The sequence below is a fragment of the Ambystoma mexicanum genome, chromosome 7p (genome assembly GCF_040938575.1).
Source record: "Ambystoma mexicanum isolate Mex_15411 chromosome 7p, UKY_AmexF1_1, whole genome shotgun sequence".
Taxonomy (NCBI): domain Eukaryota; kingdom Metazoa; phylum Chordata; class Amphibia; order Caudata; family Ambystomatidae; genus Ambystoma; species Ambystoma mexicanum.
The window spans coordinates 885,544,927-885,558,041 of NC_090939.1; the positions used below are offsets into that span (position 1 = coordinate 885,544,927).

Consider the following 13,115-nt stretch of genomic DNA (forward strand, 5'->3'; position numbering starts at 1 on the left):
CTCCATTGGTTGGCCATGAAAGAAAGAATCATTTTTAAATCTCTTACTATGGTTCACCGCTGCTTATATGGCAATGCACCAGCTTACCTCAAAAAACATTTCAATTGGTATACCCCTACTAGGCGACTCAGATCCTCTAATACAGGACAACTACAAACCTCCACAACTAAAAAACAGCACAGACTTGGAAAAGCCTTTCCGACTCTAAGTATAAAAAAATGGAACGAACTACCCATCACACTGAAGCTCGAGTCCAACTACATTTCCTTCCGAAAAAAATTGAAAACATTTCTTTTCAACTAAATTCACGAAACAGGTTAGTCTCTCCTGAGGAAATCGGTCAATTCACTTGTGTCCTATTCTCACTACTTGTTGTCCTGTCTCTTTATTAGCGCTCTGATGCCCGCTGGCTTTCAGCGCTTTATAAACAAATAAATAAAATAAATAAAATAAAAAAATCAATAATAGCTACACAGATGGGTGCTCTCCTCCATCAAGAATGTACCCTAAATCTGTGTCCTCCATTTTGCAAAACATTTATTCTGGAATATTTCAAGAATGTACACATTTTAAGAGTGTGGGTATACATTCTAACTGCACTGCTCTTTGGAAGTCCTTGCAATGGGAGATTAGCTCCCATATCCTTCAAAGAAAGTTTGGGAAGCAAATTCTTAGGATAACATAAGTGAAACTGGCTTACTTAGAAATGAGTGAAGTCTTGAACAACAAAAGTTAGGGATTATTACTGTAATATAGCTTGAACCACAGTATTAGAGATACACTTGAATTTAACTAAGTTAATGGTGATTTGAAACACAATGAGAAGAAAATATACGAAAGATGTTGCTTACGATATGCCGTGCAGCAAATACACCGTCCACTATAGCACAGCAGAAGGCAGCTACCACTCCAAAGCTGATAAACACTATAGATGCCACCAACTAGAAAAAAAAGAACCAAAAACATTACCATTTGTTTTCCACAAATAAGTCATGAATCATTTTGGCAATTAAAACATTATATTGACACTTCATGGGACAAAAGGTGGCAAACCAGATAGATACAGTGGGCCTCATTACGGGTCAGGTGGAATGGGTTAACGGGGTCCGCTAATGGATGCGGACACGTTATTCCCATTCCGCCTGAATCCCTGGTCCCTCGCGGGACCCGGTAAGGACCAGGCGTCCTTACCGGGTCCCGCGAGGGGACCAGGGAGCTAACTACGGGCCGGTCATAATTAGCCCGTTGTTAGCTCCCTGCACCCATTCCCATTGAGCCCTAAGGGGGCTCGAATGGGAATGGGGAAGGTTCGGGCCCGGGTTCCCTGAGGGAGGAATTACTGAGCCCTCCTAACTCGGAATGGCCCGGTAATTCCCCATTCAGGGAACCCGGACCCGGTTTTGGAGGCAGCCATGCCGCCAATAGCGGCATGGCTACCGCCAAAGCCGTAATGAGGCCCATAGACGAGAACACGATCACAATGTTAGAAATAATAAGCAAATCACTGATTTCAGAGCCAATGGAGTGACAAGTTATTTTGTAATACCAATTTCAATTGACAAGAAGACATAACATAGGCAAACACAGAACCATGATCATCGCATTGTAAAGTTGTATGATAGTTTGAGGTCCGTCGGTCTTGGCATAAATTGTGAAAAAGTACTTAAATCAGAAATAACTCAATTTGAATAGTACACATTTGACAGGTTGAATGTGATCAAGTACCCACAACTTGGACAGCAACCTTTAACTAATTCATTATATATATTTGGCAATTAAGGGTTTTGCTATAGTGGTTTAAAATGACAAATGGGTTCAAGCTTAAAGAAGTTTACAATATGCAAACATATCAGCCTGCAGCAAAGAACTGTATGGAGAATTTCAGGAAAACTTGGACTGCTGGCTTTATTGGGATGTGTAGATAGGTGTACATGAGGCTAAGCAGTTTCCTTCTTCTATCAAGGGGATGAACTTCTGCAGAGATGTGATCTCGAACCTCAGGTTCGGGATGTAAAGATTTCTGTCTCAGAGGTCCGGAACCATTTGAAAGCCTCCTGCTGACTTGGGGACTAGGAACATGATGGAATAACCACACTTTCCACTCTGTGACGTGGGCCTCTAGTGATGGCTTCCTTCCTGAGCATCTCCTCCCAAAGAGCCCTCCTTTTCTGTGCGTCCCTTGGCCAGGATGTACTGACTGCTCCTGAATTTGGAGTTGCGAGCTTGCATTTGATGGCATACCCCTGTTTAATTACTGTCAGTAGTCAAGGACCTCTGATGGATTGGTTGAAGAACAACTACACTCTTCCTCCCACCCGATCATCCATCAGGTTTCTGGCCCAATACGAAGATACGCCTTTTGATGGGTTATTATGATGTGGCTAGCTGGATTTAGCTCATGGGAGGACCCCTGAAGCCTGGTTTTCTACATTTGGCCTGAGGCTGTGGTCTACAGCCCATGGGCTGAGAAGGTTGAGATTTGGAGGTGTTCAAACTGCTCTTCTTGCAAAAACGTATTAGTCTTCTTTGTGAACATTTTCCACCAATTGATTTCCAAATACTTTTGCAGCTTGGAATGGGAGCTGGAGGTCTAATGACATCTGTGCTGCATTGTGGCCCAGTCTCTCAAGCGAATCTGCCTCCTGCAGCCACTGAGGTTCCGGTGATGAAAGCTGCTGATTGGACCTCCTCAAAAGTCATATATGGCAGGAACTCAACCTATTGGTGCATTGTATTTGCCGGGTTTGACCAGTCTTCCCCTTCCTCCATCTTAGTATACAGCTTCTAAAAGTCATTGAGTAGTAGGGAAGGGCGCTCAGCCAATCAGGTGGCTGGGACAGCAGGTGAGAATACACTATGCACTGCCCACGGTTTCCAGCCACCCAAGGCCATTCCCCGCGTGGCACCATCTTGATTGTAGGGAGGCAACAGGTAGCCACTCGATGTTGCCTCCCCACATCCTCACCCTCACTCCCACCCTCAAAAAAACCTTACCCTTTCCCCCACCCCTTTCCTCACTCCCCACTTACTTGCTGAAACAGAGCTTAGTGCTCTGGCCACTGTGCTCCTCCCACCCAGGGCCACCGCCATAGAAATGGAAAAGGGACTCTGTTCCTTTTCCTATGGCAGAGGCCATCTGTTTTTGCCAGGAGAATGGGCTTGCGCAATACGCGCAGCGACCATTCCCCCCCCCCAAAAAAAGAAACCATTTGCACCCGGGATGCAGGGCTGGAGGTCTTGGGAGAGTCGATTTGCATGCAATCAGATACTTGTGCATACACATTATCCAAAGTTTTTAGCAACATTTTGGTGGGATCTTCAATAGATTAATCAGGGGATGATAGGGAAGAACATCACTGAAGGGGTAGGGAGCCATGGAGGGGGGCCTCTGTGCCTTCTCCCTCTGGTTTTCTCCTTGCCAGCTTTCTTCCCCTGGATTATTTCTATTTTGAGGACTTTCAGTTATTCAGTAGATTTGGATTTGTGTTTCTTGCATGTGAATTCACTTTGCAGCGCTTCCTTTTCTCTGTGTTTTCACTTCCTTGTGCCACAGATCACCAGGAAGAGTAAACAGTGATCACAGCGGATGGCTGCAGCTAATTTGGCCATCATTACAATTGCTAAAGGGTTTGAATGCTTCGAGAGGAAACCAAGGCAGAGGCAAAATGCTCATGACACATACCGATGCTCCGCTTCCCCCAAACTTACAAGAAATGCATTGCAGGTTATGCACTCCCCTATTCTACTGTTCAGAACTTCATTCCCTGTCCCCGAGAGACCCAGCACAGCCGGTAAATGGAGCCACAACTAGGTGTCCCCAACCTCTGGCCCAACTCATTGCCCCGGGTCGTCTACACACCCCCGGGTCTCATTTGAGTGATCTGAACTGCAGGGCAGGTCTCTCAAGGCCCACAAGAAATACCATTTGTTCCTTGACTGCCCCACAGTGGAAACAATATATCTTGGATAATGGTGAAAGGAACACAGCAGGTTCTGTGCCCTGAGGGATATTGTCCTGAAAGACAATAGAACCAAGAAAAACTCAAATCTTTAAGTCAGCTGATCTAATACTATTTCAAGAGACTTGGTTAACATGTTCAGTGGGTTTTGAAGGTTTTGCTATTTTTCAGCAATTGGCTCGAGGTTCAGACGAGGGGAAGGCCAAGTGGAGTTTTGTTGGTGGCCTGCAGTAATGATATTTTTGAGTCATCGAAGAATGTACTGGAGACGAGTGAAGGCATTCTAATGTTGAGAGCAACAAAAAGAGGTGCTACAAGGGGTAAAAGCTGGATCATTATAAATGTTTATTGGAACCTTAAAATCATTTCTTTAAACGATTTTCTGCTTAATCTCTCCAATGGTCTAGTGGAACGTGGACAGCAGTTTCCGCTAGATAACTTTATCTTTGCAGGTGATCTTAACTCTCAATGTATTACGATGGTAGACCCGATATCGGGAAGATCTCGTCAGAAGACTAGTAATGGAGAAATTTGGGTAGATTTCCTGACAGAATGTGGTCTACAAATGTTTAATGGTAACATCAGGGGCGATATCCCGAATGCGCCTTCTTGGAAGAGAGGGGAGGCTTTCTCAATGATTGATTATCTTTTTGCCTCGAAATGCATTTTTGAAACATGTTTTGATTTTCAGTTGGGGGAGGGTAACATTGATGATCATGTAATGTTAACTGCAAGTTTACGGTTTGAGGGGGATCCCGATGCAATATTTTATGATCATGAGTTGTCTATGAATGGTGCAGGCAATGCTGTAAGAAGATTTCAAAGGGAGGGTAAAGTGTTAAACTGTGAATTGAGGAGTCTAGTTTACCAACTCTCTGACCAACAATAAGCAAACTTTTGTAATCCATATGATTTCTCTCTTTTTCTGTCCGATTCAGCCCCTGCAGAAGTAAACACGCAGAAATTACATAGGATTCACAAACATACCTTCAATGTTGAAATAACGGTTCAAAAGAAGAAACTTAGATTACAAAGAGGCTGGCTAAAGAGATACTGTCCAGATTTGGAACAACTCAAGGAGGGCCTGAGAGTTCTTAATAATAGCTATAGAAACTGGCCCAGAGCTCACAGCGGTCTTATGTTCCAGCAAGATGGGGAGAGAATGCTATCTGCTCTCTCGCGGGGTAACTCAAGAAATTTCTGGGCAATGGTAGGTATGAACGAACTAAGTCGCTCACAAAAACAGGATGCTGTTATTCAAGAACAGGTTTGGTGTGAACATTTTGCAGGGGTCTATGATTGTCCGAGTGTTATACTTGGGGAGAGAAATAATCTGGGCAATTGGTCCCTGGACTTTTCTGCCTCGGATCTGGAAGTGCTGATATGGAAATCTTCAGCCTCCAGAGCTGTGGGACCAAATGGTTTGAGCAACTCAATCCTAAAAATTGATCCACCTTTGTGGGCAAGGGTTCTAAAAAAATTGTTCGATAATATAATTTTGTGGAAGACCTTCCCCGACTCTTGGAAAAATTCCATAGTTATTCCTATCTACAAAAAGGGAGACAGACTGCTAGCAGCTAACTACTGGCCAATTTCCTTTTTTGGATGCAGACAGCAAAATCTTTGCTGGTCTCATCCTGGGGGAATCGGAAGTTTGGGCAAAAAAGATGGGCATCATACCAAGGCAGCAATCGGGTTTTAGAAAGGGTTTTCCACTTCACTTAATGGTCTGGTTTTGAGTTGTCTGACAGCACAGTCTTTCCAAAAAGGGGGACCTCCCCTTTTTGGGGCATGGCTAGACCGTTCCCAAGCCTTTGATCCAGTTGATAGGAATCTCCTTTGGAAAAAACTGGATGGTTGGGGTATTCCCCCCAATTTACTAGCAATCCTGAGAGAGCTGCATTCTAACAACTCTATGCGGGTGAGGCTGAGTAGAGCAGGCCTACTGTCAAATCCGATCAGGATAGAGAGAGGGGTCCACCAGGGGTGTTTGTTAGCTCCTTTTCTTTTTATCCTGTTTATGGCAGACCTTCGGGGTGGTTGAAAGACACTGGTCATTCAAAAATCAACTGGTTGGCTTATTATGCAGATGACGTTGTAGTCCTGGATCACTCCCAAGTAGGGCTGCAACGTCTCCTGTTTGCATTAGAAAACTATGCACAAAATAATAATCTCCCTATTAATCCATCGAAGTCCAAGATACTAAGGTTTAAACAACCTAAGAGGATAGTGAAGCACTATGTATGGAATTTGGACCAATTACCTATTGAGTTGGTGTCGGAATTAACCTATCTGGGAGCAACAATCAGCTCTTTTCCAACAAAAAGCAACCTGTTGCGATCAATTGAACTAAAAATTGTAAAGTTGGGAGCGCAAATGAAAAAAATCTAAACTAAATTCTGTAAATTCTCCATACTTCCTTTAGTGAGGTTCTATATAGACAAGGTTGTTCCGATAGTCCTTTTTGGTTTGGACTATAATTGTTTAGCCATGGATATTGAATGGGATACAATTGAAGCCAAGCTGTGGAAACGCACATTGGGTTTACCGGATTCTGTCCCCATAGATGAATTAGGCCTTGCCTCACTTAGATCTTGGTTGCAATGGAAAAGGATGACTTTATATAGATCGGTCTTAGATCCTCCCGAGAATTCTCTATTTGAGGAAGTAGTTCAAGAGTTGCAAGTGGGTAAAAATTGTTTTTTGTCCAAATTCCAGCAAAGATGCTCAGAAATATTAGCGGAAGCTGGCTGTGATGCTGATCTCCTCCTTGGGAATCCGGATAAGGTGAAAGAAACGATGAAGCAGCGTGATTGGATAGATACCATAAGGAGGGCAAAGAGATTTGCCTCTTTCACAATGGTTCATAAGCGACTATCAATGTACCCTACCCACCTAAAAAAGTCAACAGATCTGCGTCTGGGATTAGCCATCCTAAAATTCTGTTTAAATCTACTCCCGACTCTAGAGATTCTGGCCACCAGAGATATTGAAGGGAAAATACTTCTGAGTTGTGATAAGTGTGATAACAGCGATATTCAGACATCTAAACACTTATTATCAAATTGTCCAGGTACTTGGAGTATGAGGACTAGAAGATTTGGTAGGTTTGTACATCATGCCTGATGGTTAAATACCAATGAATTCTGGGGTAGATTATCCTCATGTCAGGAGTCTGCTCTCTCCATGGAACTTGTTCGAGCTTTTAGGGAACTCAATCTGATCAATGAAGGAGCTCAAAAGAAGAGAGAATGAAGTGAAGGCTAATTTTGGAGCTAGGGTGGGATGAAATAGTTTTTTTTACCTTGTTCTATTTCTGTTGTGTCTAACGGAGTCATTTCTGCAAAACGTAGTCTCGATGAGACTAAAGAGTTTTATTGTCTTAGAAATATGTTGTGGTTTTGTGGCCTCGTTTATTCTTTTCTTCTGCTTCTGTTTCTCAGATTTTAGAGTGACCGCTGCTGTTTTTTAAGTTAATAATTTAGGAATTGGAGTGTATTTATTGTTTGTAAGGTTTTAGTTTTACTTTTTTTGTATGTATTTTTTTTGTAATGTGTTTAAAGTCAAATGTTGGCTATGGCACGATAAATTAAAAAAAGAATGGTCCTGAAAGTCCAAAAAAGCAACAACAGGAGGTTTGTTGGTTAGTTGAATCCTTTGGTAAGCACATTGACGTAGCAGTGATGAAAAGTGAGTAATACACATTTTTTTTAATGAAGGGAATGCTAGTGGGAAGTCTGTCTGCATAAAAGTATGTATTGGAATGAGGAAGAGGGCGTGGGCTTAATGTATTCCTTTCCTCAGCGAGTACCTTGTTTCAGGCTGATTTAACGGACAGCAAACGAAATACGACTGTTTGTTCTTTTTAAAATGACAACTCACTGTGAAGGACAGCTCTGCTGACTATGCTGATAAAAAGCAACAAAAGAGACAGCAATATGTGATATCTTCGTTCTGATTTAACGCTTTTCGGCACACCTTCTCTGCGACGTTGAGACATCGGGTTCTACGCCACGTCATTTAAAAATGAATTATCCGTGTTCTGGCTCCCTTATAAGAATTTTGGAAGACCTCCATGGCCGGCTTCTGTCTGCTTCTGTATAAAGGATGTTTATTGCAGCGCTTGCTAATGGGCCCGGAAATATACGGTGTGTCTGAGGAAAACTTGTAAAGGTCGGTCCTTCCTTCAGCCGAAGCACCTGTGCACTTGAGCTTCTGCTGAAAGGCTGCCCTAACACAAAAGAGATAGGCTTTTGTCATCACGTCACCTGCTGGATATGTTGCCCGCCAGTGATGAAGAGGTTTTGTGAGCGCCATCTTGTGCAAAGTAATTTCATGTGGTTCCTCTGCAGACCACAGGCAGCGGGCCAATTAGATACTGGGGGTTGTTTATGTACATCATTATAGGCGACTGTAAAAACTGGAGGAAATATGGCGACAGGACTCAACGACACACCATTCATTTTCAGAACTGCTAAATTATCTAGGGCACACTTTTAGGATGAGCCGTATTTATCCCTGTTTATTAGTATGTTGCTTCTATAGAACATGTAATATCAAACTGGTACCTTTCAGGCACCATAGGAGAAAGTCATCTAGCCCATTTTTGCCATCCTACACTTTCGTGGAATGCGATTTTTCTGGGTTGATTTGCACTTTTTTTGTGGCAAAATGCATATGGTAAGTGGGGTTGAAGTACATATGGGGGGTGGGAGGTAGGGGCAGTAGGACGGGTGCAGGGATCTCCCTGCGCATTTTGCCACAAAAAAAGGGAAAAAGTCAGCGAAAGTGTATGTCGGTGAAATAAATGCGGCAATGGTTCACGGAACCGGAAATATTAGCGCCTTGGCTTAATATTAGATCCTCTCCATGTTGCAAGCGTTCTATATCATATTGGTAAGACACCATTAAAGCAAGCTTTAAGATTTTCAAAGAGGAATCCAAAAGAATAGCCTGACAATTCTTGGCCTGTGCACAACGAATATGAATGGGCTTCTCAAGCTCATTCATCTTTCCCTTGACCGCCTTTCATTATGACATCAACTAAAATGGCGCCTCTTTTTCGGACACGGCGTGAGTGAATTTCAACAAAAATGCCACCATTTTGCGGCCAAATATAAATACAACGTGAAATCCAATGTTGACCACACACTGAACACACTTTGCCTCCCTCACAATGCCACTTGTGGATACTCCTGTGCATAGCTGCACACTCCAGCACAGGAAATGCTCACCCCTGCACCCATGTACAAAAACCATTCTTCCTCATATTATGTTAGGATAGTTTGCTGGGAGTCATTCACATCTTAGTGGTCCAGCAATGCAGAGGCGTGTCCAAAAAGTAGCATATTGGGCTCCTACCAGTGTATCTAGATGTGGTCTGCGGGAGAATATAAAAGAGCATCAGAAAAGGGAAAGGGTCAAAAGGGGTAAAAGGTTAAACGCGCATGAAAGATTTATACATATAAGGGAATGAGAAGTGAATGGGGATTTAATAGTTTGCATTCCTGTGGAGGCGGTGTAGGGTTCTCTAACTGCAGGCCTCCAGGGCTGGTACCCTGATGGGTTTTCAGGATACCCCTCATTAATATTCATCAGATGAAATTTGAATACATGTAGAATCATTCTATGCAAATTTATCTCATGCATTTTAATGAGGTGTATACTGAAAACCTGACATGTTTCCGGCCCTCAAGCCTGGAGTTGGACATCTCAGAAGCATAGAGCCAACAATAAAAGGGCCAACACTTGATGCTCCTGTGAACAAGGACATACATGTGTGGGAAGTTTCTAGTAACTTACAGGGAAGTGCTTGTGTGATGGGTTGGAGATGTGCTCCAGTGTACCCTTGAGGTGGAGCATGTTTATCCATTAACCGTCACCATAACCTGGAGGGTATCAGAGACTTAAGTCTGTGATTTCCCCAGGCGACTGTGAAACGTGAAAAAGCCCAGAGTGAGATGTGTGCATTGCAAATTAGGTGGACACCAGGGGAGTAGTGAGAACATTTAGCCTGGCCGCAGGTACAATTTTCTGGCCCATGATGTAGTGGTCGAGGTCCACAATGCAGCAGCCCTGACTTCCAGAATAACCACACTCAATGCCAACCCCGTCCTAACCCGCATATTCTCAAGTATATATAGTAGAAGTGATTGTCATTACTTTTCTTTTATGGGACATATCTTTTAGTGTGTTTGTGGGTTCTTTGAGACCCATGCCCCCGGGGCCTCCACCACATACCCAACATAGGAAAATGATTTTACCAGGAAAATATCATTTGGTGAAATGGAAAAGATGGGATTTGAGCACAGTTTTTCTTGTTTCCCAGTTTGTAGTTTGACAGCAGGCTACATCTGCTCCCATCTCATTCCATCCCATCCCATTTTTAGTCTTAGACCAATTAAGAGTCAGATAAGCTAGATAATTCATTGGTAGAGCCGAGTCAGGGGGCCTTGCTTTGCTCTAAAAACCAAAAACGCTAGCACGACAAAAGACTCATACTGCCCTTCCTCAATCCCCCACCCCACAACACAAAACCCATACTAGCTCCCAGCCACAACCCATTTACAACAACATAAGAACCTCACTTGGCATCCTGCCTCACCACCAGTATGTATTATATAAATGGTTGATATATATTTATGGAGTAACACTATAGATTATAAACCCATTTACGGAAAACAATGCACAGTGATGAATAAAGTGCTTTGCTGAGGATCACCTAATTGTACATTGTGTAAAATGGGGTTTTGAGCCCTAGCTTCCTGATGCAACAGTTTCAAATTTAGACAGCAGAGGAGACTTTATCTTCTCTTATTCCATCTTCACTATTAGAACCAGCAAAAGGCTTTCAAACGACAAGTCACATGACAAAGCAACCTGAAAAATATGAGAGAAGTCTTAATTGAAACATATGTTAATAAGGCAAGTATGCATCACTTCATAAGAAAAAAGCAAGGGGTTGAGCCAGCCCCAAGATCGGTTGCAGTGCCATGCAGGCCCGGCACAGATCTCAGCCACAGCCACTTAATCTACTGACCTGGCTTTCCAGATTTGCACCTCTGTCACATTTATCCTGTGTTAATGACCCACATCCCTCTGGTGTCTTTTCTTTGCACCACTTTTTGGCTTTTCAACCAATACCTGGCAACTCTCGCCCGCTGTATTGCCATTTTCTGCTCAAACTTCCAGTGCTACCAGTCGACACTCAACTCATTTTCAGGCTGCCCTCGGCCACCTCCTCCACCTCTCTCATCACTGATTGCCTAACTGCCATCCAAGATTGGTGTGCCGCCAATGATCTTTGTCTTAATGCCAGCATGACAGAGATCCTCCTCATTGGCACACCATCACCTTCCTTTCCCCTCACTCTCTGGCCGGCCTCCCTTGGCCCTCCTCCTATCCCCACCTGCGAGGCCAAGAACCTTGGTGTCACCTTTGATTCCACACTCTCCTTCTCTTCCCACATCGCTGATGTATCAAAAAAGTCAAACCTCCTACTGCACCTCCTCAGAGGTATTCTTCCTTTCCTCTCATTCCCCCAGAATCTCACTGTCTCCCAAGCTCTGGTTCTCTCTTAGCTGGACTATTGCAACAGCCTCTTTCTTGATCTACCTGCCTCTACTCTCCGCCCTTTACAACTTATCCAGAACAAGACTGCGAGACTTGTCCTTGGCCTCAAGCCCTGGGATTGTATCTCTCCAGCTCTGAAATCTCTCCATTGGCTCTCCAACCCTCTGCATTGTCCCCAAGGCTTTCTGGGGCCTGAGTCCAACATACCTTCAGCTATCCCTCCACAAATATCTCCCATCTCGAGCACTCCGCTCCTCTACCTCTAACTCCCTCAGGGTCATTCGTTTCTCAAAGAAACGAGCTGGGGGTAGATCTCTGTCTTCGGCTGGGGCCTCCCTCTGGAACAGCCTCCCTGCCACTCTAAAACTTGAGGAGAACCATCTCCGGTTCCGGAAGCACCTCAAAACCTTCCTCTTTGCTTCTGCCTTCTCCTCCCCTCTCCCCTGTTGATTCTACTCTCCCTCGGCACCATGCACCTGGCCACCCTCTGTCCTCTGGGCCCAGGTACCTGCTCATCTTGCCACCCTCACACACTGCCTCCGGGCCACCCCCTGCACTGGGGTCTTTATCTGTACCCATACAGCCCTCCCCTTTTCTTCCTGCACCTTCAGACCTACACGGCCTGCTGCCATAAACCCAGCACTTGCCACTTGCTGGCTGCACTCCCATTGTTTGTTGCCTTTTTATTTATTATTTTATTATTATTTTTGTTTTTTTTCCTTCTCGCTGCGCACTCTCCTTTTGTTCCCCCTTCCATGCACTTCTCCCCCTTCTCCCTCTACCCTGCACTTGCACGTTCTCAATGTCACTGGGCCTAGTAAGATTGATGTTTTTGTTCTCCCCTGTTCCCTTTCCCTGCCTGGTCGCGCTCTGAAACACTTGTGTATGAGCGCAATAGAAATAAAATATCAATCAATAAATCCTCAGAAATAAAATATCAATCAATCAATCCTCGATTTTCTTTCACACTCTTCCCTAAAATGAACTGTCAGATGTATGTTCCTCTTTTTTGTCCAATCTTTCACCCTTAACTCAATCAACTTCCCTTACCTCGCACACCAACCCCTTCCCTTGCCCACACGGCTCAGTCATCAATTTGCTGTCACACTTCCCCTTCTATTATCCTGACTCATATGTAAATAGTAGACCACCTTGATTTTCTAGTCTGCTACTTCCAAACTAGACAAAAAACTGTGGCAGCAGGGTGTGGGCCTTGCTGGAAATTGTGGCTATGTGGTCTGCACGTATACACTGCAGAGCGAATGTTGCCAAGGGGATTTGGCTTTTATGTATGCTCCAAAGATGCACTTTCGTGGAAATACTGCTGCATATTCCAGTTCGGGGAAGCAGTTGGAACTGTAAGGGGTGTCTGCCTGGGATCTGGTGATGGAGAGGGAATAAGAGTGACCAACCATGTTTATTTGTGTTTTCAAGGAAGGTGGAGTCTGTGTGTGTTGTGACTGAGTAAAGTATATGTGTAAGGATGTAACTGGATTCACGTGACTATGCATATAAATACACGAGAATATGTTGATTTGTATGTGTGCCTTGCGTTAGTTAGATAGCATTTGGGGCAAGAGAAAA

At 43.9% G+C, this 13,115-nt stretch overlaps 1 protein-coding gene across 2 annotated transcripts in view; it reads right to left on the reverse strand.

Moving 5' to 3' along the window:
- TMEM255B (transmembrane protein 255B) overlaps window positions 1–13,115 on the reverse strand; it is a 661,659-nt gene that overhangs the window by 414,923 nt on the left and 233,621 nt on the right. For both annotated transcript variants that reach the window (XM_069637126.1, XM_069637127.1), the window contains one exon: window positions 852–941. In XM_069637126.1, coding sequence (XP_069493227.1) covers window positions 852–941 — 90 coding nt within the window. The remainder of the gene's footprint in view (window positions 1–851; window positions 942–13,115) is intronic.